We start from the raw sequence: 22,852 nt of genomic DNA on the forward strand, positions 1-22,852 counted from the left end.
TTCCAAGTTATTACTGAAAATAATGGCCATGCAGCCATATCAAAACTGCCATCTCTGCTTAAAATACATAAATATATCATCTAAGAACAAAAAGCAAAACTAGAACTATTTTCTTCTAGTCTCTTATTGCTCCTCACCCCCCATTCTTCTCTATTTGGTTCATAATTCATTATTTTTCACACTGCTGATATAATCAATATAGGAAGATATGTTCCACTATCTAATATTTTGCATTATCTTTATCTTCAGATCCCTTATTCTAAGAGGCCATTCTATTAAGTCTCTCCCATGATCCAATGCCAAATTTCCTTTAGAAAGTTATTTTAGCTTAAAAATGAGGAGATGGTAGTGGGAAAACAAGACTCATATAATTTCTGTATAGAAACAGATAGTGATTTTTTTTAATACAATGATCAAGAGGCTAACAGATATCAAGAGAGATGCATATAGTTATGAGGACCAATATACATTAAATTAGAAAATAAAAATACCTACAGTGATAATATTCTACAACAAAATAGAACATGAACAATACCTACCTTGTCATCAAGTTGTTTGTACAATTTAGCAATTTCTTCTTCACACTTTCTTCTTTCAGCATCAGTAAAGTTTCCAGTAACTCCAATTGTGGTTGCTGGTTTATCATTGGTAATAACAATATCTTTATCCACTGTGAAAGCTTCCAAGTTGGCTTTCTCTTTGTCAAACTGCTCATCAATAGGTACTGTCTCTCCTATAATAAGACAAGTTAGTTAATAAAACTCACCTTTCTAAAACTAATTTCAATTTTATTCAATTTTAACAGCTCCTAACCAGCGTTATTTGCTCTGTCCCTGAGATTTGAAAAGATGCAATTACCTTTATTTCTCCATCCTGTAATCCAGTCATCAAATCTTTATTCCTTTCACCCTAATCTAGGTACCTTGCCATCTTGTGACTTTTATAACTTCCAAGTTGGTCTTTGTGCCTCTATTTATTATTTCAGGTAAAATCAAAATTTAATGTAAAAACTTTATTCATATTTATTTGATGATCCCTAATGCCTAAAAAGTGAAAATGGATTATGCTTTGCTATTTTATTTATATTTATACCTAAATCTCAAATTTATAAAGTAGCTCTAAATCTTTATCCAACAACTAAAAATGACAACTTCCTTAAGTTATTACCATTTCGCCATCGGTTGAGTTCATTTTCAAGCCACTGAATGGTGTTACGGAGGGTCTTATTTTTTTCTTTTTCTCTTTCATACTTCTTTTTCCACTGTTCTGCAGTTAATTCTACATTGACACAAACTGTATTCTTAATTGTTTTGGCCCTAAGAAAAGTAATTGGGGGGAAAAAGAATGTGACTGAAATTATTTTCAATTGACATCTAATTTCTCCATGTAATGTATGTATATATCGCTAAGTAACTTAACTTTTCTTGTACAGTTAACTATTCTTGGAGCTATAATTAGTATAGTACTTACTCACACCCCAACTATATTCGGGTCAGCCCTAACATCTGTGAATAGCTTAAAAAGAAAAATCAGCAACCTGATGAGGATAAAACACAAGGGCCTATATTTTCCAATTTATTTGCAAGGTTGAATTAAGAAAGGAAATTGCTGAAATTTAAAGATAAAGCCATCATTATCTTCTTAGGCTAACTATATTATACAGGTTATTTGAATCCTGTCACTTATACCAACAGGTTTAGCATAGGATTATATATATATCAGCTTTGTACTCTATTGCATGATTCAAATGTTTATTTTCTTTTATGCTGAGTTGCAACATCTTACATAAATTTGACTACATTTAACATTTTACTTTAATGTGTGCTAAAACTTAATTCAAATCCAAGCAGTCTAAAAAATGGACCTGTACTCATATGAACAATATCTATCAACATTTTCCTAGATTTAATCAATAAAAGGCATATGTATGTTCAGACTTTGTAAATGCTTAACAACAAACCTTTGGCCAAAAAGGAGTGTCGATTTTGTTTCAGATTCATTGTATGATGATGGAGAGCAGCAAATTACAATAGTGGTTCTACAGTTCCCACCTAATGAATCTTGAAGGATTCTTGTCATTTTACTATCTCGATATGGGACATAAGTCTACATATAGAAACAAAATATCAATGGGTTTCTACATAATAAATCTATTACATAAATATGCTATTTAAAAAAAAAACTACAAAGTTACTTCAGTTATCCTATATAATAAAAGAGTAATATGCAAATAGACCAAACAACCAGTTGCTATGACATGCACTGACCACCAAGGGGGAGGGGGAGCCATGTGTAGAACATGGCATGTATCAGCCTCAGCGGGATGGTGGAGCAGGTGAGTAGGGGCAACAGACCAAGGCAAGGCGTTGGTCGCTGTCATCAAAGTGAGCTTTAGGTAGTTACTGAAAATTCTTTGCTCCCACCCATAGCAGCCCTGCCCAGCATTTGCACCTGCTGCTGGTGCTGGCCCCACTCGCACTTGCTGCCATCACAGGAGCTGCCAGCGCAGGAGCAGCCGCTCGCACCTACTCCTGGCCCTGATCATTCAGCACTGCCAGCAGGTGTGAACGGTGGCTGCCAGCACCAATCTCCCCTCAGGGCTTCTGCACCCCCCCCTGCTCCTGAGGGGAGATCAGGGCTGGTAGCCGCTGCTCACACTTGCTGACGGTGATGGCCCCACTTGCATCTGGTGCCATGGCCAGTCATGATCGCTCAGCGCTTTCAGTGGTATGAGTGGTGGCTGCTGGCCCTGATCACCCTTGAGGGCTTCTCCACCTCCCTGTTCCTGAGGGGTGATCGTGGCAGCAACTGCCGTTCACACTCGCTGCCAGTGCTGGCCCCACTCACACCTGATACTGGTGCTGGCCCCAATTGCTCCATGCCTTCAGTGGGTGTGAGCTGGGCTGACGCCATCAGCATGTAGCAGTGGCAGTGGTGGGAGTGGGGCTGCTGGCAGACAGGAGACCATGGGGGAGAGGGGTGTGGAGAATGGGCCGAGACCCACACCTGTGGCTACTGCAGCCTCACAGCCCACAGTTCCTTTCAAGGTGTACGAATTCATGCACTGGGCCCCTAGTCTGTTTAATATTAAGATGAGAATGAGGATATGCATACTAATACTATAAAATAAATTTCTAAGAGAGAACGAATTCACACAAAGATTCAAATACAATGAATCATACCCACACCCACAATCTTAAGTAATTCAGTAATTCCCCATAAGAACAGGGAAATAGAGGACATACTTACACTACCCTCAGCCAAAGCAGAAATAACATTTCCAAGAGCAGAAAGTGACTTGTTGATGTTCTTAGCTTCATCTAGCACAGCACCTTCAGCTCCAGTTTTACTAACCTATCCATAAGATTAAAAAAAAAAAATTACAAATTTAAAATGAATTTTTAAATTTTCTAAAAAGTTCAGAAGTCATCAATAATCAGCAAAACAGAAAGAAAAGTAAAGCTTTATGACATTATTTGCCTAGTGTTTACTCTCAGGTATCACTATTTCTCAAATATAATTCTTTTGAGAACTTGGTTAAATAACTATCTGCATAACAGAACATAATTAAAAGAGACAACAAATTTTATTTTTAGTTTTCGTTCTTCAAAATAACCAATTTACATGTGTATTTAAATTTTACTAAATTGTTAGTATACTTTGCTACATCAGAAAAGAGGAACCTTTTGCCGAAACCAGTTTGGCTCAGTGGTAGAGCATCAGTCTGTGGACTGAAAGGTCCCAGGTTCGATTCCGGTCAGGGGCATGTACGTTGGTTGCGGGCACATCCCCGGTGGGGGGTGTGCAGTAGGCAGCTGGTTGATGTTTCTCTCTCATCGACATTTCTAGCTCTCTACCTCTCTCCCTTCCTCTCTGTAAAAAAAAATCAATAAAATATATTAAAAAAAAAAAAAGAAAGAAAAGAGGAACCTTTTAAAATTTGCTAGAGCATAATGTTGTTGATGAAATTGTTAGAAAACTAAGATTGAATTTAAATATATAAGCAAACTTGCTTCTTTTAAAAAAAAATGTAAAATACATATATTAAGTACAGGATAGAATAATATGTTGCAATGTTGGTGGAAGAAATGGCCTCCTAGAATCTGCAAAATAGAGACAGGCTTAAAAGGATGGATGTAAGACTTTTGAGTAGTAGCAAATAGGTACATTCTATTTAGAAGAAACGAAATTAGTAAAATAGCAAAAATGGTCATAGAGGTCAATATTAAGACATTTGCACTTATTTTGAAATAAACTAAAATAAGACTATTTAGGACTGTAAAAATGAAATGAAATAGTTGCTCAGTGGTTAGAGCATCGGCCTGCAGTCCAAAGGACTGTGGGTTTGATTCCTGGTCAGGGTGCAAGTAGGAGGCAACAAATTAATGTGTCTCACATGTCAGTATTTCTCTCTCCCCCCTCTCTCATCCCTCCCTTCTCCCTTCTACTCTCTCTAAAAACCAATGGAAAAAAATGTCTTCACTCCTGGATGAGAATTAAAAAAAAAGAAATAGTCATCCAAAGAAAAGAAATAAGTACACCCAAAGTAGAAAGGACTAAAGGATAGTTACCAGTTTTCACAAGGAGCCCTTTGCCAATAGGGATAAAAAGATACAAAAAATTAGGATACCTAAAAGAATTCATAATGACATAAGCTAAAGAAATCCTTAATAAAAACATTCATCTTAAGTCAAAGGTAACACCTATTTGTTGAACTGGACTAAGTCCAAATAACAGTGATTTGAACTGATTATTTAGTTTATGTAAGCATAAAGTATTGACATGGATGCTTGCAGCTCTCAAAAATGCTTAGATATGTAAAAAGATTTACCTTTTCACTACCTGCTAAATCAACCAGATAAAGTTTTCCACTCAGCTTTTGCTCCGTTTGCGTATTCTCTTGTTTTACATTAATAAGAAATATACTGTGACTTCTAGAGCTATGTTCATTCATATCTGCAATGAAATTACACAACTATAAATAAACATGGCTTTCCTTTACTAATTTCTAAAAATCTCACAAGTAATCAGCTTGATAAAGGTAACTTAAGGCAGTTTTGTACCTTAACTAGTGTCAGTAAGTATTTGACTTACTTGTAACTGCTACATGTCTGTTGGATTTTCCTTCATCTATGGTATCCATAACTTCATCTGGACTACATACAAAACGCTCTGTGCAACCCTATAAAATAATTTTAAGTATGTTGATATCCTTATAAATTATTTCAGTGCTTCCCTAAATAATCATTCTATATTATCTTATTAGTACCTTTACATAAGGAACTCGGTTTTTATCTTCATGAACTGAAAGGTTGGTCTTTGAAACTAAAAAAGAAAAAGAAATAATATTAGCAATACTTTCCTAAACTTTAACACTGGCTATGAAATTCAGTTGTTTGCTTCCCAAATCAGCCTGATAATAATAGGTAAACTTTAAAAATATGAAAAGGTCACTATTAAAATAAGAACCTATTGAAATAATAAGAGATTTATATAGAATACAATGCAGCAATATAGAATTTTAGGTCCAGTCCAACCTCTACCTACCACCCACATTTTGGAAATGAAAACATTAAGCCAGAGTGGTTCAATGGTTTGCCCCAAAACACACACACACACACACACACACACACACACACACACACACACACTCTCTCTCTCTCTCTCTCTCTCTCTCTCTCTATATATATATATATATATAGTAATATTTTAATATATATATGAAACCCTATTATGCAAATAGACCGAACAGCGGAACAACCAAACAACTGGTCATTATGATATGCCATGACCACCAGGGGTGCATGTGGAACATGGCAGGTGTAGTTGGCCACGGCGGACAGTGGAGCAGGGAAGTGAGGGCACCAGACCAAGGTGGGGCACCTGTTGCTGTCATTGGGGTTACAGAAAATTCTTTGCTCCTGTGCACTGTGGTCCTGCCCAGCGCTCACACCTGCTGCCAACACCAGCCCTGCTTGTACCTGCTTGCTGACGCCAGCCCTGCTCACTCAGCACTATCAGCGGGTACAAGCAGTGGCTGCTAGCTCTGATCACTCTACCTCCCCCTGCTCCTGTGGGGTGATTAAGGCAGCAGCCACTGCTTGTACCCGCTGCTGGTGCCAGCCCCAATAGCTCCAAACCGTCAGTATGTGCGAGTGGGGCCAGTATCATCAGTGCATGAGAGCTGTGGTGGCAGAAGTGGGACTGCTGGCAGACAGGGGACCAGGGCCACGTGGGAGGGGCTGGGCAGGGTCACAGAGATGGGCCAAGACCCATCCCTGTGCCCACCGCAGCTTCAAGAACCACAGTTCCTTTCAACATGCACAAATTTGTGCACTAGGGCCTTAGTCTATAATAATAAAAGTTTAATATGCTAATTTGTCCTTCCAGATGACTTTCTGGACAAAGCTGGGGCTGAGAGGGGAAGCTCAGGTCCCAGGTGCCAGAGGGAAGCTGGTGCCAGCAGCTGGGGGTAGGAAGGCCTACTGTTGTAGGAATTTCATGCATCCCATCTCTAGCCCTATATAATAAAAGCCAAATATGCAAATTGTCCCCTCTACCAGGAGTTCGAGCGCTCGCTATGATGTGCGCTGACCACCGGGGTGGGGGTGGGGGTGTGGAGGAAATGGAACATGTTGGTGACGTGGTGCTGGCAGTGGGCAGCAATGGAGGTGCTGGCCCCGATGAGAGTGGGACTGCAACAAGATGGTGTGTAGCAGGTAAGGGGGTGGAGCCAGGCCAAAGTGGATGCAAGCAGGACCCAATCATCTTGCTGATGGCTCCCAGGCGTTAAGGGAGCCGTGAGGGGGGGTGCAGGAGCTTGGGAGCCCAGAGGTCAGGTGGGACCTGTCTTTCCACTCCAGAGGCTTGCACTTCGATTGTCAGCCAGGCCTAGGGACCGCACCCGTGCAAGAATTTCAAGCACTGGGCCTCTAGTGTATCTAACTAATTGACAGCTGATGGAAAACCAGAACTTGGGATCTCTAACTCAAGTTCAGTGCTGTAATTAATAATTAAGAAGCATCAATAAATAGCTGCTTTAAATAAGTTACTCCCTTGTGTCAAATGACATTTAGTTAAAACTTAAAAAAAAAAAAATTAAATGTCTGTTTCCTATAACTTAAGTTAATTTTATATAGGTAACTAAAAAAATGTTCTCACATCTACTATTAAAAAAAAAAAAAAAAAAAAAAAAAAAAAGCCCTGGTTGATGTTTCTTAGACACTGAAGGGTCTTGGGTCTGATCCCCAGTCAAGAGCACTTACCTTGATTGCAGGTTTGATTCCTGGCCCCAGTCTGGGCAAGTGCATGAGGCAACCAATCAATGAGTCTCCCTCACATTAATATTTCTGCTTCCCCCCTCCCCACTTTTTCTAAAAATCAATAGAAAAAATATCCTCAGGTAAAGATTAACAAACCAAACCAACAAATAAAAAGAACATATGCTATTTTAAAAATAATTAAAGGGCAAGAAGGTAACTTACCATCTAATAGGTCCCTTATCTTATCCAAATAAATTTCGAAATATGAAACCTAAAAGGCAAATAAATAAAGGAAAGAAGATCAACCAATTAAAGTTATAAAATAATTTATTCACTTATTATTAAATATTTATTGAAGAGTGAGTGCCAGACATCATCTAGACTAAGGGGACAGAGTTATCAATAACAACTCAGCCATAGCTCATATTCTAATCAGAAGACCTAATTTTACTAACCTGCTTATATAATAAAAAAGCAATTTCCATTATATATCTTCATCTAATAAGAACTAAATTATATAAGAACCTTTAAGTTCCACAGTAAAACAAATTCCTTTATTTTACAGAGAAGGAAAATAAGGCAAACGAGACTTGGCTAACTTATTTAAGGTTATCTAATGACAGATGAATTATCTATATCTGTCCAAAAATAATTCTCAAATACTTTAAAATGTTTTAAAAAGAAAATTAGCGTTTATTACTTTTTAGAACAGTATTATCCTAGGTATAAAATAAAATACAACCTTTCCCCAAGGATTTTACCTTAATATGAAATTCCAAATTTTCATCCATGGAATAAATATAATTAAAAATATCTTGCACTATTCTTGGTATAATTCCCATGCCTTCTGGATCATGAAGTTTTCCCTAAACAGAAAACAAGACTAGACTTCTTAAATAAACTGTAAATTATGAATTAAAATTCAAAATTTCAATGTATAATTATAGTCAATAGAGAATAGGAATTGTAATTGTCGTTTTTAGGTGAAGATGGCACTACAAGTATCTAAAAAAACCAATTCAACAATTTACATATTTTTGTAAGTTACATATAAATATTGTATATAAACACATATACAAACTTAGGTAAGTTACATATAGAACTGTATAATCACAGGGGTTACCCATTAATCTTAGCCTTTTATTTAACCCTTAGATTTAGGTTATCCACATTTGTAAATGATCATCTTCTACGAAAAGTTTCTAGCTTCTTTATATATTTGCACTGTTCCTTCTACTTCAAGTCAAATTCTTGGATATGCTGAATGTCCTTGTTCTCATACTTTATGAAAATGAGTTATCAGAATCGAATAAGCTGTCACTTTATATAGTAAGCTCAGATAAATGATAAAAGCAGATGCTCTGTAGCAGCGGCAAAGCTCTGCAACAGTGGTAAAAGTCTTCTAGAAGCAAAGCTCAAACATGTCTATATCTACTAATAGCAATGATAATTATAGAAACGTTCTTATCAGAAAAGAATAGCAGGAATAGGAGAAAAGAAATTAAATTATCTGAATAGAATTGAAAACACACAAACATTCAAATTTTTCCATTATAAAGTAACGGAAAATTCCTGTTTAATTCTAAAATGTTCATAACTTCACGGTTATAATAATTGATAAAAGAAAGCTAGATATTTAAAATATATGACATCATTATTCAAACTCAAGAAAGAACCAGATTCTATCAATGAAGTTATTCATGTATTACCATGTGAGAGAAAGCAAAGAATAAATAAACTGTTTAAAGCATGGCTAAGTTATTTCACAAATAATGACTGAATGTACTGTCTGTACTGCAAACTATATCCAAGTACACACTACAAAATGTTACCTCCATTGTGTGTGTCTTCCCAGAGGATGTCTGTCCATATGCAAATATTGTTCCGTTGTATCCCTCAAGTACATCTATAAGATAGTAAGAAAGTTCATACTTTAGGGAATTCTTTTCTTCAAGTAAAATGCTTAAAGAAATTACTTAATGTGCCGAAACCGGTTTGGCTCAGTGGATAGAGCTTCAGCCTACGGATTCAAGGGTCCTGGGTTCGATTCCGGTCAAGGGCATATACCTTGGTTGCAGGAACACACCCATTTGGAGTGTGCAGGAGGCAGTTGATGATGTTACTCTCTCATCGATGTTTCTAACTTTCTATCCCTCTCCCTTCCTCTCTGTAAAAAAATCAATAAAATAAAAAAATAAAAAAAATAAAAAGAAATTACTTAATGTTAGAAAATATTCTTAAAAAAAAAAAAAAAGCACACATACATTAACTCTATTCCTCATCCATGCATAATAAACTATTCGTGGGAAGAATGGTAAGGAAGATTTCAGATTTCTTTTGTTAATATCAAAGTTTAATACATAAAAGATTTATAAAAACATTAAAGAAAATAAATAATATATTTAATAGTAACATTTTTAGTGACAACCAATCCAAGCAATTACTTTCTCTCCATCCCAGATTACTTTCTGTGGTTAACAAGAAACAAATTTTATATTCTGTTGCTTAAAATCATTTATGTCAGTGTTGTACATCTCAAATGTAGGAAATGAGTCTTTGTTCTTGTGATTACATTTGTATGCTAAAGCTTAATATGAGCTAAAAGAAAAATAATTTTCTGCCTATTTACATGCAGATGTGGGTGAGTTTTAAAAATAGGACTAATGATTAATGGTTAAATCTCACAAACCTATATATTCCTCATACACAAAATATAACAAGCCCAGTCATACCCTCAAAAGCAGTTAAGAAAGTTTGCTATGAAATTAAAAACATATTTTCTAGCCCTTTATTTACCCCAAATCTACTATTAACATCTAAGTATCTTCCTCCAATGGGATGAAAGGGGAAAAAGAAAAGAGTAAATAAGGTGACCTTTTGATTTCCAGTTTTCAGGGATTCAGTTTGTTCTATCCTGGTGACAAGGAAAATATGAAATTACGGTACTTTAAAGGAAGCCTAAGTAAAGAGAAACCTCTGTTTTAAGTATGAGATGGTAACGGTGAAAAGTAAATTTGTAAACAAGCCAATCCTTGTTTTTTCAACTGATTGTTTTTAAAGGGGAAAAAGCTGTCCCAACCATGGACACAACTAGATAATAAGGTAATAGATTGCCCCCGCGCAATCCGGGACCCCCCAGGGGATGTCAGCCAGCCAGTTTCAGTCCGGTCCCTGCAGGCCAGGCCGAGGGACCCCACTGGTGCATGGATTGGGCCTCTAGTATGCATATAAGATCTTTGGTTAATCTCTTCCCACCCTCCCCCCTCTCCTCTTCCTTCTGATATTCATCAGTCTGTTTCATGTTTCCACGCCTGTGCGTTGAACATAAACTCCCTGGTGGTAAGTGCATGGTGGCTTAGACTTTATAATATGTATGTATGTATGTATGTATGTATGTGTGTGTGTGTGTATATATACACACACATATATACAATTAGGGAAATTCAAATCAAAACTATAATGAGATAACCACCTCACACCTGTTAGAGTGGCTATTATCAACAAAACAAGCAATAATAAGTGAGGTTGTAGAAAAAAGGAAACTCTTAGTCATTGCTGATGAAATTGTAGTGGTTGTACCACTATGGAAACCACTATGGTGAGTCTTCAAAAAATTAAGGAGAGAGCTACCATATGACCCACTCAGCAATCCCTCTCGTGGGTATATATGCAAAAAACTTGAATTTATGTATATAAGAAGATACATGCACCGAAACAGGTTTGGCTCAGTGGATAGAGTGTCGGTTTGCAGACTGAAAGGTTCTGGGTTCGATTCCGGTCAAGAGCCATGTACCTTGGTTGCGCGCATATCCCCAGTAGGGGGTGTGCAGGGGGCAGCTAATAGATGATTCTCTCTCATTGATGTTTCTAACTCTATCCCTCTCTGTAAAAAATCAATAAAAATATATATTTAAAAAAAAGATACATGCATCCCTATATTCATTGCAGCATTATTCATGGTGGTCAAGACATGGAAACAACAAAAGTGTACCAAGACTGAGGACTCAATAAAAAAGATGTGGTACATATACACAGTGGAATACTACTCAGCCATAACAAAGGATGAAATACTGCCATTTGCAACGACATGGATGGACCTAGAGAACATTATTTTAAGAGAAGTCAGTCAGTCAGAAAAAGTTAAGAACTCTATGCTTTCACTCATTTGTAGGATATAAAACTGAAACTCATGAACATAAAGAGCAATGTGGTGATTGCTAGAGAGAAGGGGTCTGGAGAAGGGGAACCTATCTAATAAAAAGGGAATATGCTAATTGACCCTGGTGCCATCGCAAAGATGGTGGCATCCACAGCCAATAAGGAGGGAATATGCTAATTGACTGCCACACCCTCAAAGATGATGACACCCACAGCCACAAGATGGCAGCACCCAGTTCCCTCAGCCCAGCCAGGGCGCCTGCCTCTTAAGTCCCTCAGTCCCCTCAGTCACCCAACTGCCCAGGGCCAGCCCGAGGCACAAGCAAGCCTTGGGTGGTAGCTGCCCAGGGCCACCCGAGGCTCAGGTAACCAGGACTGGCCAGCTGAGGCTTGCGCTGCCAGCAGTCAGCAGAGGTATGATGGGGGCGTCACCTTCCCCTTTGATTGCAGGATTGCCTCCCACCCTGAGGGGCAGGCCAAGCTGAGAGATGCCCTCTCCAGTGCATGAATTTTCATACACCCAGCCAGTACTAACATAAGATGACAGGATAAGATTTTACTTTGGGTGGTGGGTATACAGTGCAATATATAGATCTTATAACACAGAAACCCACACCTGAAACCTCTATGTTCATGTTGGCTGATGTCACCCCAATCAATTTAATAAAATAGATAGATGATAAATAAAGAAGACTAGCTCAGACTTTACTCCTTCCTCCAACCCAACTCTATAACAACCCCAAAATAAATCTAGATATACTATGTGTTCTTATAGTATCTGATTTAATCATACTTATTGCTGTCTGTTGCAACTGTCACTTTAGTGGTCTGCCTTCCTCACCAGAGCATCAACTCCTTGAGGCTGGTGTGTGTTTAATTCCTAGCACAGTGCCTCAGAACTCAAATGCTTGCTGAATGATTATTATCATCATTAACACACAGTATCTTTCTAAAGTTCCCTCCCCCTTTTAAATATATTCTTGTGAAAAACAGAGGGCAATTATGAACAATATTACTTCTTTCATATTTTATAAACAAGAGAAACATATTTAGCAAGTGAGACAACAGCATATTGATTTCTAAAAGTAGCTTAATCTCTCTGAACTTTACCTTCCTCATTAGCAAAATATATGTTTAGGGGAAAACTAAGAATTAGAAGTTACTAGTATATAAAATTATTAATGTTAACAGCTAGAGTATACAATGTGCCAGACTCAAATAATTTTTCATATTGCAATGTATTTAAGCCTTATACCATCCTGTACAAGGTACTATTTGATATTTATAGTTAATAACATTTTATTGAGGCATGAAGAAATTAAAAACTTGCCTATAGTTCCATAGCTAGTAAGATAGAGCTGGGATATAAACCCATAAAGACTCTTAACCACTATAATATGTTATCAAGTAACAAAGAACTTATATAAGTATATGGCAAGCTACATCTGAAAAAATTAAATGTGAATTCAGTGATAGACAGTCCAGGTCAGGAAACCATGGCTGGAAACTAGGGAATGTATGAAGGCCTGATATAATGCCTGGCAGATAACAAGCACTGAATACAAGGGGGGAAAATTTGCAGACAACACTCAGATTCTGAATTCAAAAGAGAATACAAATCTGTAAGCCTTGTTTAAAAAAAAATCTGTCTAATGAATCTACATAAAGTTACACACTTATATAGAAAATGATGAAACAATGCAACCTCAGTGGACTGTCAGGGGCCCACAGAATACTAGCAGCTTTCAGGTCATTCCTGGTAACTTGCTCATCAAATCTGTAACTCAGATGAAATACCAACAGGACAATCATTCTGCTGATCTTTGCCTACCTACAGTTACTAACCTTGCCCTTTGACCTGATGTGTTCACCAATGACTGTCCCAAGTTCAACTTACCATGTATTTAATTGGTTTAGTGTCCTCACACCTCACTAGACCCCCACCACCTACCTCTACCCCATCTCTCTCCTTTTACCTATGCATTTAATTGGTAACTCCACCACATTCATATCCTTATCCAAGATTTACTAGCTACTACATCCAAGCTCCTCCAAAATAAAAGAGAATATATGGGTGAAGTTAAAAGGAAAAAGTCATAGCCATATGATACTTTTCTAGTATAAATTACAAAGCTGGCAAAGAAGCAAGATAGAGACAGTGAGAAAAAGTTTCTATTGTAACAAATACTTGAAGTCTAATTTTGTAGAGTGAAAACATCATAGGCTATGCTTTGCCCTAGTACTATTATGATTAAATTAAAAATAATGTTCTTTCTGAATTCTTATCATTTGCAGCAACCTGGATGGAATTGAAGAACATTATGCTGAGTGAAATAAGCCAGACAATGAAAGAAAAACACCACATGATCTCACTCATTTATAGATAATAAAGAACATTATAAACTGATGAACAAAAAGATAGATACAGAGACAGTAAAGCAACAAATAGACTGTCAAATTACAGCGGGGAGGGGAGGGAGATATAGGGGAGATAAGAGGTCAACCGAAGGACTTGTATGCATGTATATAGCATAACAAATGCACACAAAACTCTAGGGAGGGAGGGCATGTATGGGAGTGGGGGGTGGGGGGATAATGTTAAGATATGTACACATATAATAACTTAATAAAAAAAATGAAAAAATAAATAAATAAAAATAGTGTTTCTTCTTAGAAGATGGATGGGGAAAAAGTAGCAATTTACATCTGTTGTATGCTTACTTTCACCCTGGGTGAGGTACTTCTCCAGAACCATCTTTTCAAACCCCCACAATACCCTTATTTTGCAAAAGAGGAAAGGGAGAGTTAGAAAGGCATAGAAAGGTTAGGTAACTTGCTGTGAGTCTCACTAGAAATGGCCAACCTGGACTTCAATCTAAGTTTGTCTGATTCCAAAGCCTGTGCGCTTAGCCAAGGTGCAAAGAAGAGAACTGTAAGAAAACCAAGATGGTGGCGTAGAAAAACCCCAGTACTCGCCACCTCCTACAACCACATAAAAATTAAAACTAAAATATAAAACATCATTCAGAACTGCCTGAAATCTGACTGAATGGAAGTCCTACAACTAGAGAAGTAAAGAAGAAAGCACACTGAGACTAGTAGGAGGGGTGCAGGCACAGAACATTCTGGTATAACACCCACATGTGGCGTTTTCTTAATTGGGAGGGATATCTCCAAGGCTTCCTGTGAGAAGCAGACAGTCTTAACCCCATACTAGACCACCAGCCCAGGGTTTCCGAGTGGGAAGAGACATCCTGGTAACTTTGGGCTGTAAAAAGCAGCAGGGACTGTGGCTGAATTACATGAAAACTGCTGGAGTCCCAGGTATTCCTCTTAAAGGGCCTACATACAAACTTACAAGGTTCTGCTTCCTCTGAGCTCCAGTGCCAGGTGGTGGCTTTAAGGGAATCCAGGGACATATGAGGAGGAACTGGACTGTCTGGCATTGGGGCAGGAACTTGGGGGCAGCTTTCTTGTAAACCTAGGTGCATGCAAGGGTCATTGTTTCTGTGCTTGGATTTCCCCCATGGGAGAGCTGATTGACAGTCATATCTGAGTTTCCATCGGTATGGCCACATTGTTCATTTCATCCTGGTGATACCCCGAGACTCTGCCCCATCCAATTTGCAACCCCACTCAAGCTATTTGCAGCTGCTTTTCCATATGAACAGCCAGTTCTGGCTCAGGCTTCAGACTTTGCTAAAATCTCTTAACCAAGCAGCAGTTGGAATCAGCATGCCTCAAACATATCAATAAGAGGCTCAAGACCCAGCACCAGCAACAGCCTGCCTTGCTTCAGCTGGACCTCACATGGGCACTTCTAAGCGTAATACAAGTAGCAGTCATCTGCAGATCTCTCTGTAGCTCCTGCCAGGTGGCCTTAGGCAGTAGCTGACTTTGCATCTCCCAGGAGGCCCAAGAGCCAGTGCACTCAGTAGACAGCTTCAGACCAAACTAGATTACAACTCTACATATTCACAGCAACACACTCAAGGAGCAGACTCAATGAGCACCAAAGAAAACCCCACTGAAGCAAGTCCAAATCTTTGGCATGTCTGCTGCACAGCAGCTCTTCCACTATAGACTCAGCTGGTCTTCATAGCCAATTGGCCTAGAGCACATGTGTCAAACACAAGGCCCGCGGGCCAAATCCGTCCCGCCAGGCCTTGCAATGTGGCCCGCACCGCGCTGTCATCACTGCACTCCGCTGCGTTTCCATCACAATGACAGTTTATGACTGTTCAGTAAACCATTCGGCCCGCGATTTAGGCTGGATTTTAGATTTTGGCCCCTTCTCTGATTGAGTTCGACACCCCTAGCCTAGAGTGACACCAACAGCAATCAAGCTCAATTACAAGTCTATGCACATAGCCCACACCAGGGCACAGTGAACCTAGAGTGCCTAGCTCAGGTGACTGGGGAGGCCTGAGTCACTGGACCCTATAGGACACCTAATACACAAGGCCACTCTACCAATTCTAGGAGACATAACAGTTTTACCTAGTACATATAAACAAACACAGGGAAGCAGCCAAAATGGAGAGACAAAGAAACATGTTACAAATGAAAGAAATGGAAGCAAGCAAACCATACAGAATTTGGATACAGAATTCAAAACAATGGTTATAAGGTTACATCAATAACATTCCTATTTTAATTCTTGGTGGTTTCAATGTCAATATAGATGATTCCACTAAAATACCCTGGCTTTTCAGATAGTTATCCAATTTTCTCCATGATCTTTTCCCCCCTTCCCAGGGTCTTATTCTTTACTCCTTCAGATGCCAACTCTACAGTCACACCGTAGGTCCTATGGTGTAGGACCTTTTCATTACTAACTGTACTGCCTCCCTAATCTCAATTTCAAGTATCTACCTCCCATTATTTCTTCTTAGACCCTGATTTCAACAAATTTTTTACTCTACTGAGACAATTACACTTTCCCTCATATCTGCGTCCCTCATGTCCTCCTTCCTCTCACCCACCTTAGATTTTATGGTTCACTATTATCATCACTCTTTTAACAACATCTTCAATTCTCTTGCCCTTCTTTATCCTTTTGTACTCACCTGGCAAAACCCCAACTGGGTAAAGTCAACTCTTCTGGAAGCTAACCTCAAGTGAGCCCTTAATGCTACCTGGCAATATTTCCTAATGCACTCACTTCTCTACTGATAGACAGCTGACTTCATACCTTTTCCTGGAACATCCTCATTCTGTGATGACTTTGCTTTCTATATAATAGACAAAATGAAATTAATATGAAGAGACCATCTACATTTTCCCTCCATCATGTCTATAAACCTACTTCTATCAACAAACTCGACCTTCTCTCCTGTTACTGTCTGTGCTCCTACTAAATCTTAACCTCTGAATCCCAACTTCCCTACCCTGGTGAATGCTACAAAAAGATAGATTTTGCCCCAATTTAAGCAGAACTTTTTAACAATTAGAGCTTTCAAAAAAAATGGAATAATTCATAAAATAATGGCTACTTAACTGTAAGATCTCTTTGAGAAAAGGGATTTATGTAACTAGAAGTCCAGATAATCACTTAACACCCACTCAGCTCTAGAGTTCTATGATTTTAGAAAATATGAAATTGAAAAATATCCTAGTATAAGTTAATAGTATTACCTGGAATGTGAATACTTTTCTCACCCTGGTGATTCAGGTTAAATTACTCAAGGATTTCTCTGCGGACTACAAGTCTTCATGGAAGGAATAACAATGAAATGGAAGAATGACTGCCATTATTGACTATTTTTTAGAAACTCATGTAGCTATTTTTATTCTCATGCTACTGTATTTCTATAATTGTTATCTTAGAAATGATCCTGGGAATATCTAATAGAAATTTATCTTTCAATAACAGTATAATATCATAATTCTTACAACAACACCATGCACTAGGTACTGTATATAAATTAAGTCATAGAATTTAGGCAAATACTAATTGCATTTGACCTTTTTACTAGTTGATTGCTGAAAAAAAAGTTGTTTAAATAAGAAAAAGGACATTAAAATGAAAAAGAGAATGCTGTATAAATGGCAAGATTGCAAACAAAATTTTATTTATTGCCGGGACAACTTGGCAGATTAAATATATTTACCTTTTACAATCTTCTTTGCACAGTCATTATATACTTGTTCTTGCGATGTGTTTGACTGGAATACCCGATCAAATGCATAAGGCTTGGTCTGAAAAACAAAAACAAAAGTTTCAACTACACAAATTAAAATGGATTTCTAAGCTTCTTTAAAGATATCAACATATATTTAACCTTCACAACTGAATAATCTATTCTGCATCACTTCATGTCATAGAATCTTTGTGGCAAAAACCTTAGGGATCTCCAAGTACAGATCCACTAAAATAAACTCTACAAAAATAAGAATGTCTTTTAGTCTTTGTTATATATCTAGGGCCTAGCACACTAATGATAATTAGCACTATTATGATAGGCACTTGAATACTGCCAGTGAATTCTGATTGGATGTGTGTCTATGCTGGCAGGGGTTGAGACTATATTTTCAATACTAATATCATGCTTGGCTGATGTGGCTGTGGTTGAGCACTGACTCAGGAACCAGGTCACAGCTCCCTTTTAGAGCACATGCCCAAGTTGTGGGCTCAATCTACATTAAGGGACTGGTGGGAGGTAGCTAACTGATTCTTTCATCATGGATGTTTCTCTCTCTCCCTCTCCTTTTCTCTCTCTGAAATAAATAAAAACATAGCTAAAAAAAAATGTCAAAAAACATTAATAAAATGTTGCAGATTAAGAAATTGGAATCCTGAAAGATAAAAAAATTGGGACAAAATTAAAATTCAAACCCAAATCTCTAGTCTTTCATTTCAGGGCTCTTTCCATTAATCCATTCAGCTCTACAGTTTACTGCAACAGCTTTTCAATTATTCATTCATTGAAAAAATATTTATGATACTAGAATGACATGTGAGAATGACAACCAAGACAGATTCACTCTCTTTTAGTGAGTGGAACATAAGTAATAGTGGATTAACATCAGACAATTAATTCTGACTAGAATTCTGACTCATGCAACGAAGTGTTATGAAAATACCATTGAAAAGGAAAATGGGGGGACTTGCAACCTAGTCCAGTATCTGGTTAAAACTGTAGTCTTACTTCCCCACTCTGACTGAACCTGGGCGGAGCTGCTGAGCCCAACTCCAGGTTCCCACCACAGCTGACTTGGGCGGAGCATGCCCCCAAAACCCCACCACAGGAGGAGATACATAGGCCAGAGCCTCCCTATGAGTTCAGTTCAGGCTTTGGATCCGGAATTCCCCTGGATGAGCAGAACTGATAAATAAAGGTTGAACTTTCCTCCCTCAGAGTGCTGACTGATCGTTTGGTGAGTTGACTAGGAAATGTCAGTTGAGCTCGTACTTAGGCCACTGCTGACAAGAGCAGACTTCCGGGCACTCGCTTCAGGCTCCAAGACTCGAGGAAGGCATGCCACTGGCACATTAACAGGTTCCTGAGCAACTCTACGCTCCAGCAGACCCAAAGAGGCAGGAAACACCTTTCTGGGACTCCCTGGGAGGGAAGTCAAAATCAGATGTCTGAAACTGTAAGTTTTCCCCCCGGGGATACGGGTCTGAGTTATGACCTGTCCCATGGGACAGAAGAGGTAGCTGGCCCCTAATTAGGTAATTTTTTACCTCAGGATAGCTCAGATCATCTGGAGGAATGGCTTCTAGATGGCATTCACCATCTCTGGGACTTCCCAGGAGGGAAGTCAAAATTCAGACTTGCTAAGGATTCGAGTCTGGCCTATCTTAAAAAAAAAAAAAAGGTAGAAGTGTTGCGTTCCTAGGGACTTTTCTACTACCTCCTTTATTCTGTTTCTCTGCACAGCTGTAACTGATTTGGTGGTATTCTGTGGTGTAAATGTGGTGTACGCTGGTGTGAAAGTGTTATGTTTGTTTCTGTTTTGTTTTTTTAAAACCCTTCTAAACCTCTCCCGAGTTTCTGTGGTGATTCAACGTTTTTAGTGGGGAATGTTATCTGTCTTTATTGTTTAACACATCTCTTTGTTGTTTGTTTAAAATTGTTTAGCTAGTAAAATTTCTGTTTGTGTCTCTTAAAAAGTGTATTGCTAATCAGAGGAATGTTAATTATTTACATGTCACCTAAGAATTAAGGCTAAGAGTTCTAATTACTTGGAAAGTATGGCTTTGGTGTAATGGAAGAAGGTAAAGAGAAATGTTGAAAGTTGAATGGATGACAGGCCAGTAAGCGGAACAAATAGAATAGGGAAACTGAGCAGAAATCCCGTTTTCCCTAAATCCTTAAATCCCAACTTCCTTAAATCAATGACATTGGAGCCATCTTGTAAATCCTGTCTTCCCTAAACCAAGGACATTTGGAAGTAAATGATTTGCATTTGTCTCCCAAAACAGAGGTTAAATAGTTTATGTCAATGTACTCAGGGATACTGATCGAAATCTGATTAGTGTCGTTTGCTGTCCACACTCAAGGATAAATGAAGTTAGAAAAGGCAACCTTGTCCTTCCCTGTAAGGTTGGTAATGGCTCCCCCTCAAACTCTACAGAGTAAAACTAGTCCCCTGGGAGTTAAAAGGATGTGTGAAATAGACTGGCCATTTTTTGGAGTAGGATGGCCTCCGGAGGGCACATTGGATGACCCCACAATCAGGAATGTTCACAGTATTATCACCGGAGACTCAGGTCATCCTGACTATTCCCTTATATTGACCAGTGGCTATGAAGCCGCTTTGGATTTGGTTTTGTGTCTATAAGGAAAAAGGGCAGGCTCTTCAGAAGGAGAATAAGTCTCCTATTCTGCAGGAACCCCCTGAGGAAGCCCTGCCAGTTCTACCACCTCTATACGTGCCTCAAGCAGTACTCAGTGCCTCTTTGCCTACCCAGGGAAGCTTAGATATACCACCTCCTTCCGTCTCCCCACAACCAGACTCTCCAGAGCCAGTTGGACGACGTTTGTGCTCAGTTGGTTGGGGACCCAGACCACTCCCGGCTTTCCAGATGCCTCTCTGAGAAATGCAGGGTCCTCATATAATTGGAGAAAACAGGATCTCACAAGAGGGGGATCCATCTTTTACTACTAACCTCTCACTACACCAATCTCTTAAATTAGAAGCACCATACTCCCACTTATTCTGAAAAACCTCAAGCAATCTTTCAGACCCATAAGCCCATTTGGGTCGACTGCAAGCAACTCCTCAGGCTCTTTAACACTGAGGAGCGCATGAGAATAATAATAGAAGCTTGGAAATGGCTCCAGACCCAGGCCCCACCAGGGACAACAGACACAGACAGATGAGCCAGGGAGGTTCTCCCAGATGTGGGAACCAGATGGGACCCAAATTCGGAGGATGGGAGGGCCAGATTAGAGAGATATTGGCTGGCCTACCTCTAGGGGCTCCGGGATGCGACCAAGAAGCCCACTAATATGGCCAAGACCTCGAGGTTTTCCAGAGGACCGATGAAAGTCTGGCAGCCTTTTATGAGACACTGTGAAGCACATTGAATTTACATTCCCTTTGACCCAGAGAGAGGCCTTAGAGAATCAAACTATGGTCAATGCAGCCTTCATTAGTCAGGCTCAGCCGACATAAGGAGAAAGCTTCAGAAGCTTGAAGGGTTTGTGGAAAGAATACAACCGAGATATTAGAAATAGCAAACAGATTTTCATTAATTGGGACAATGCAGCTAAAAAGGAGTCTAAGGAGAAACTAAAAAGGAAAGCAATTCTGATTGCTACAGCTGTTATAGAAGGTAGCTCCCAGAAAAGGAAAGGGAGACACCAAGGAGCCAAGTCAGGAAAAGAAAGGACAAATGTAAATGGGACCAGTGTGCCTGTTGTATAGAAGTAGGGCATTGGAAGAATGCCAGAAGCAGCAGGCAAGGTCATCCAAATCACCCCATCACTATCAGCCAGAGTCGCCTGAGCCAGACCTCATTGGACTGGCGGCACCTGACTCCGACTAGGACAGACTGGGCTCTTTCCAACTGGGCCCTCATGAGCCCATGGTTGAAATGAAAATCGGAGGCCAGACTGTGAACTTTATGGTTGATACAGGGGCAGAGCTCTCAGTAATTACTCAGAAAGTAGCTCCCTTCTCAGGACGGGAAGTCACCATTATTGGAGCTACTGAGACCACACCTCCAGACCATTCTGTTACCCCCTACGATGTCAATTATGGGGCCACCAGGTCGTTCATGAACTCCTGTATTTGCCAGATTGCCTGGTCCCCCTAATGGGCAGAGACCTTTTAGCCAAAATGGGAACAGAAACCACCTTTGCCCTGCCGGCTCAGCACAACTGCACTTAGGTGAGGAAACCTCTCCAATGAAAGAATGAAGACTTCATACCTCCCAAAGGACTCACAATTAGAGCCTGAGGGCAAGAAGGAATTCCCTCTGGTCTGGGCAGAAGGAAATCCCCCCCCCCCCAACCACGCCCCAGTGTTAACTGACTTGAAATGAAGCCTGGGGCACAGCCTGTAAAACTTCCGTTTTTTGCCTTTACCTGACACCCTCCAGTCAACCCTATTGCCTTTAAGTGGGAAAATCCAACCACAGGAATAAGGAAGAGTTCACCTGGACCAGACTGCCACAGGGTTCAAGAACTCAATTCTTTTTAGTGGGAGCACTAGCAGCAGATTTGTCCAAATTTCCAGGACAGACGTGGGATGCAATCTACTCCAATATGTAGATGACCTCCTACTGGCTAGCTCCATGTGAACTCAGTGTTGGGAAGGAACACAAACCCTTCTAAGATGACTCTTAACTGAAACAGGTTACTGGGTGTCCAAAAGGAAGGCTCAAATCTATCAGAGGGAAGTCAAATACCTAGGTTTCCTAATTACCCAAGGGAAACGAAGACTAGGGACTGAAAGAAAATAGGTAGTATGTGCCATACAAGTCCCCAGCACCTGGCGACAGATTCGGGAATTCCTAAGGGCAGCAAGGTTCTGTCGAATTTGGATCCCAGGATTCTCAGATCTAGCTAAGCCCCTCATGAAGCCTAAAAGGAGAGGAAAAGGCACCCATTAACTGAGGTCCTGAACAGGAAAAAAAGCCTTTGTGACCATAAAGACAGAGCTCACAGAGGTGCCAGCCCTAGGGCTCCCAGATGCCACATGGGACTTTAACCTTTTTCATAAGAACAATGGGGTGGCTCAGTGGTAGAGCGTTGGCTCTGCAGACTGAAAGGTGGGGGTTCGATTCCGGTCAGGGGCATGTACGTTGGTTGCGGGCACATCCCCGGTAGGGGGTGTGCAAGAGGCAGCTGGTCGATGTTTCTCTCTCATGGATGTTTCTACCTCTCTGTAAAAAAATCAAAAAAATATATATATTTTTAAAAAAGGAACAATGGGGTAGTCCTAGGAGTTCTGACTCAGAAGTTTGGAGGCCAGTA

At 39.5% G+C, this 22,852-nt stretch overlaps 1 protein-coding gene and 1 long non-coding RNA gene across 4 annotated transcripts in view; both read right to left on the reverse strand.

Annotated features, from left to right (window-relative positions):
- The window catches only part of KIF5B (kinesin family member 5B), a 61,990-nt gene that overhangs the window by 21,115 nt on the left and 18,023 nt on the right, over positions 1–22,852 (reverse strand). For 2 of the 3 annotated variants that reach the window (XM_036453749.2, XM_045586102.1), the window contains 11 exons: positions 17,534–17,621; positions 9,095–9,168; positions 8,024–8,128; positions 7,485–7,533; positions 5,270–5,325; positions 5,095–5,182; positions 4,832–4,956; positions 3,250–3,354; positions 1,961–2,106; positions 1,168–1,316; positions 540–733 (listed from right to left, as the gene is read on the reverse strand). In XM_036453749.2, the coding sequence (XP_036309642.1) occupies positions 540–733; positions 1,168–1,316; positions 1,961–2,106; positions 3,250–3,354; positions 4,832–4,956; positions 5,095–5,182; positions 5,270–5,325; positions 7,485–7,533; positions 8,024–8,128; positions 9,095–9,168; positions 17,534–17,621 (1,179 nt within the window). Of the gene's footprint in view, positions 1–539; positions 734–1,167; positions 1,317–1,960; positions 2,107–3,249; positions 3,355–4,831; positions 4,957–5,094; positions 5,183–5,269; positions 5,326–7,484; positions 7,534–8,023; positions 8,146–9,094; positions 9,175–17,533; positions 17,622–22,852 lie in introns of those variants that run through there. The other variant, XM_045586105.1, reaches the window with a different exon arrangement.
- Positions 3,385–4,819, reverse strand: LOC123652915. The gene is made up of 2 exons (XR_006742482.1): positions 3,931–4,819; positions 3,385–3,683 (listed from the first exon to the last, which is right to left on the reverse strand). It is a non-coding gene; the product is annotated as an uncharacterized LOC123652915 (long non-coding RNA).

Source organism: Pipistrellus kuhlii, unplaced genomic scaffold (assembly GCF_014108245.1).
Source record: "Pipistrellus kuhlii isolate mPipKuh1 unplaced genomic scaffold, mPipKuh1.p scaffold_m20_p_1, whole genome shotgun sequence".
NCBI lineage: Eukaryota > Metazoa > Chordata > Mammalia > Chiroptera > Vespertilionidae > Pipistrellus > Pipistrellus kuhlii.